Below are 1,068 nucleotides of genomic sequence, written 5' to 3'. Positions count from 1 at the left end.
TGTCTTTCCCTGTTGAGTGTGTGGCGTGTTGCACCGCGTGAGGGCTGGCCCGCACACACCGACGGCCCGTCGTGACTTGCCGTGTTGCTGCTCTTTTCTGTGTGCGATGGTCCTCCGTGCCGTCCCTTCCGGATTGTCTCGTGCCCCACTCTCTGCGTGGGTACTCTGCTTTGCTCCTCACTGACCTTTCTTGTGTTGCTGTTGTCGCTGTACTCTCCACTTATTGAACACAGTCACGCTAGGAAAGCAAACAAGTGCGAATCGCTACTGTGAAATTCAAGGGCTCTGAAAGGACCAACAACACACACACCGCCCACACACACATATTTATATGCTCTCACGTGTTGCTGCAGTGAAGGCACCCCGCACACACAACCGTTGCCGCGTGACTGGATCCAGCGGAAGGAGGAGGGAAGGAAGAGAGAGTGAGCCGCAGAGGCCTAACATGTCCCGGCGTGTGTTTACTTCCGCGGCGCTGCACCTCCTCGTCGTGATGTGGATGTGCTGCGGCCCCTGTGAAGCTGCGGCCGCATCGACGGGTGAGAATTCAGTGAATGCGCGGCAGCCACAGAGATTTGATCTATTTGTGCCGCAGAAGACGGTGTTGCTGCCGAGAGGTGGAGGTAATTCAGAAAAGAAGTGGGATTCATTTGCTTCACCCTCTCTTGTCAGTGCTGGTGGCGTAATTGCTGCCTTCGCCGAAGGTCACCTGAGCTCCAAAAATAAAGATAATAAATCAACTGAGCCCTCTTCTGATGCAGTTGCTTGGTACATTGACTCTGCGTGGGAATGGCCCACTCTTGTTGGTGAGGCCAAAAAAAGTACATGGCAAGCACACACCGTGCTTGGTAAAGCGGATGGAAAGGAGCGTTTTGATGTTGTGCTCCGCCCCACAACCACCACGAAGGACAATAAGGTGTTTCTTCTTGCGGGAAGCTCTGTTGCGTCCAATGTAAATGGGAGTTGGACTCATGGCGGCTTGAAACTGAAACTAGTTGTGGGTGATGTCAGGAAGCCTACGGACAGCGAGCAGAGTGGTCGGATCAATTGGGGCGAAGTCGAATCACC

At 53.9% G+C, this 1,068-nt stretch overlaps 1 protein-coding gene across 1 annotated transcript, besides 1 other annotated feature; it reads left to right on the top strand.

The window, feature by feature from the left end:
• Positions 1-1,068: part of a sequence feature (areas not merged during assembly with more than two copies in the genome that could not be assigned to a particular haplotype) that runs on past the window's edge.
• Positions 332-1,068, top strand: Tc00.1047053506159.5 (trans-sialidase, putative; the record flags this gene model as incomplete). Its single annotated transcript, XM_803866.1, has 1 exon — positions 332-1,068. A coding segment is annotated over one exon (737 nt), but the record flags the coding sequence as incomplete, so codon positions are not given.

Source organism: Trypanosoma cruzi, genomic scaffold, assembly GCF_000209065.1.
Source record: "Trypanosoma cruzi strain CL Brener 1047053516277 genomic scaffold, whole genome shotgun sequence".
NCBI classification, from domain to species: domain Eukaryota; phylum Euglenozoa; class Kinetoplastea; order Trypanosomatida; family Trypanosomatidae; genus Trypanosoma; species Trypanosoma cruzi.
This window is presented reverse-complemented; position numbering and strand designations above follow the sequence as displayed.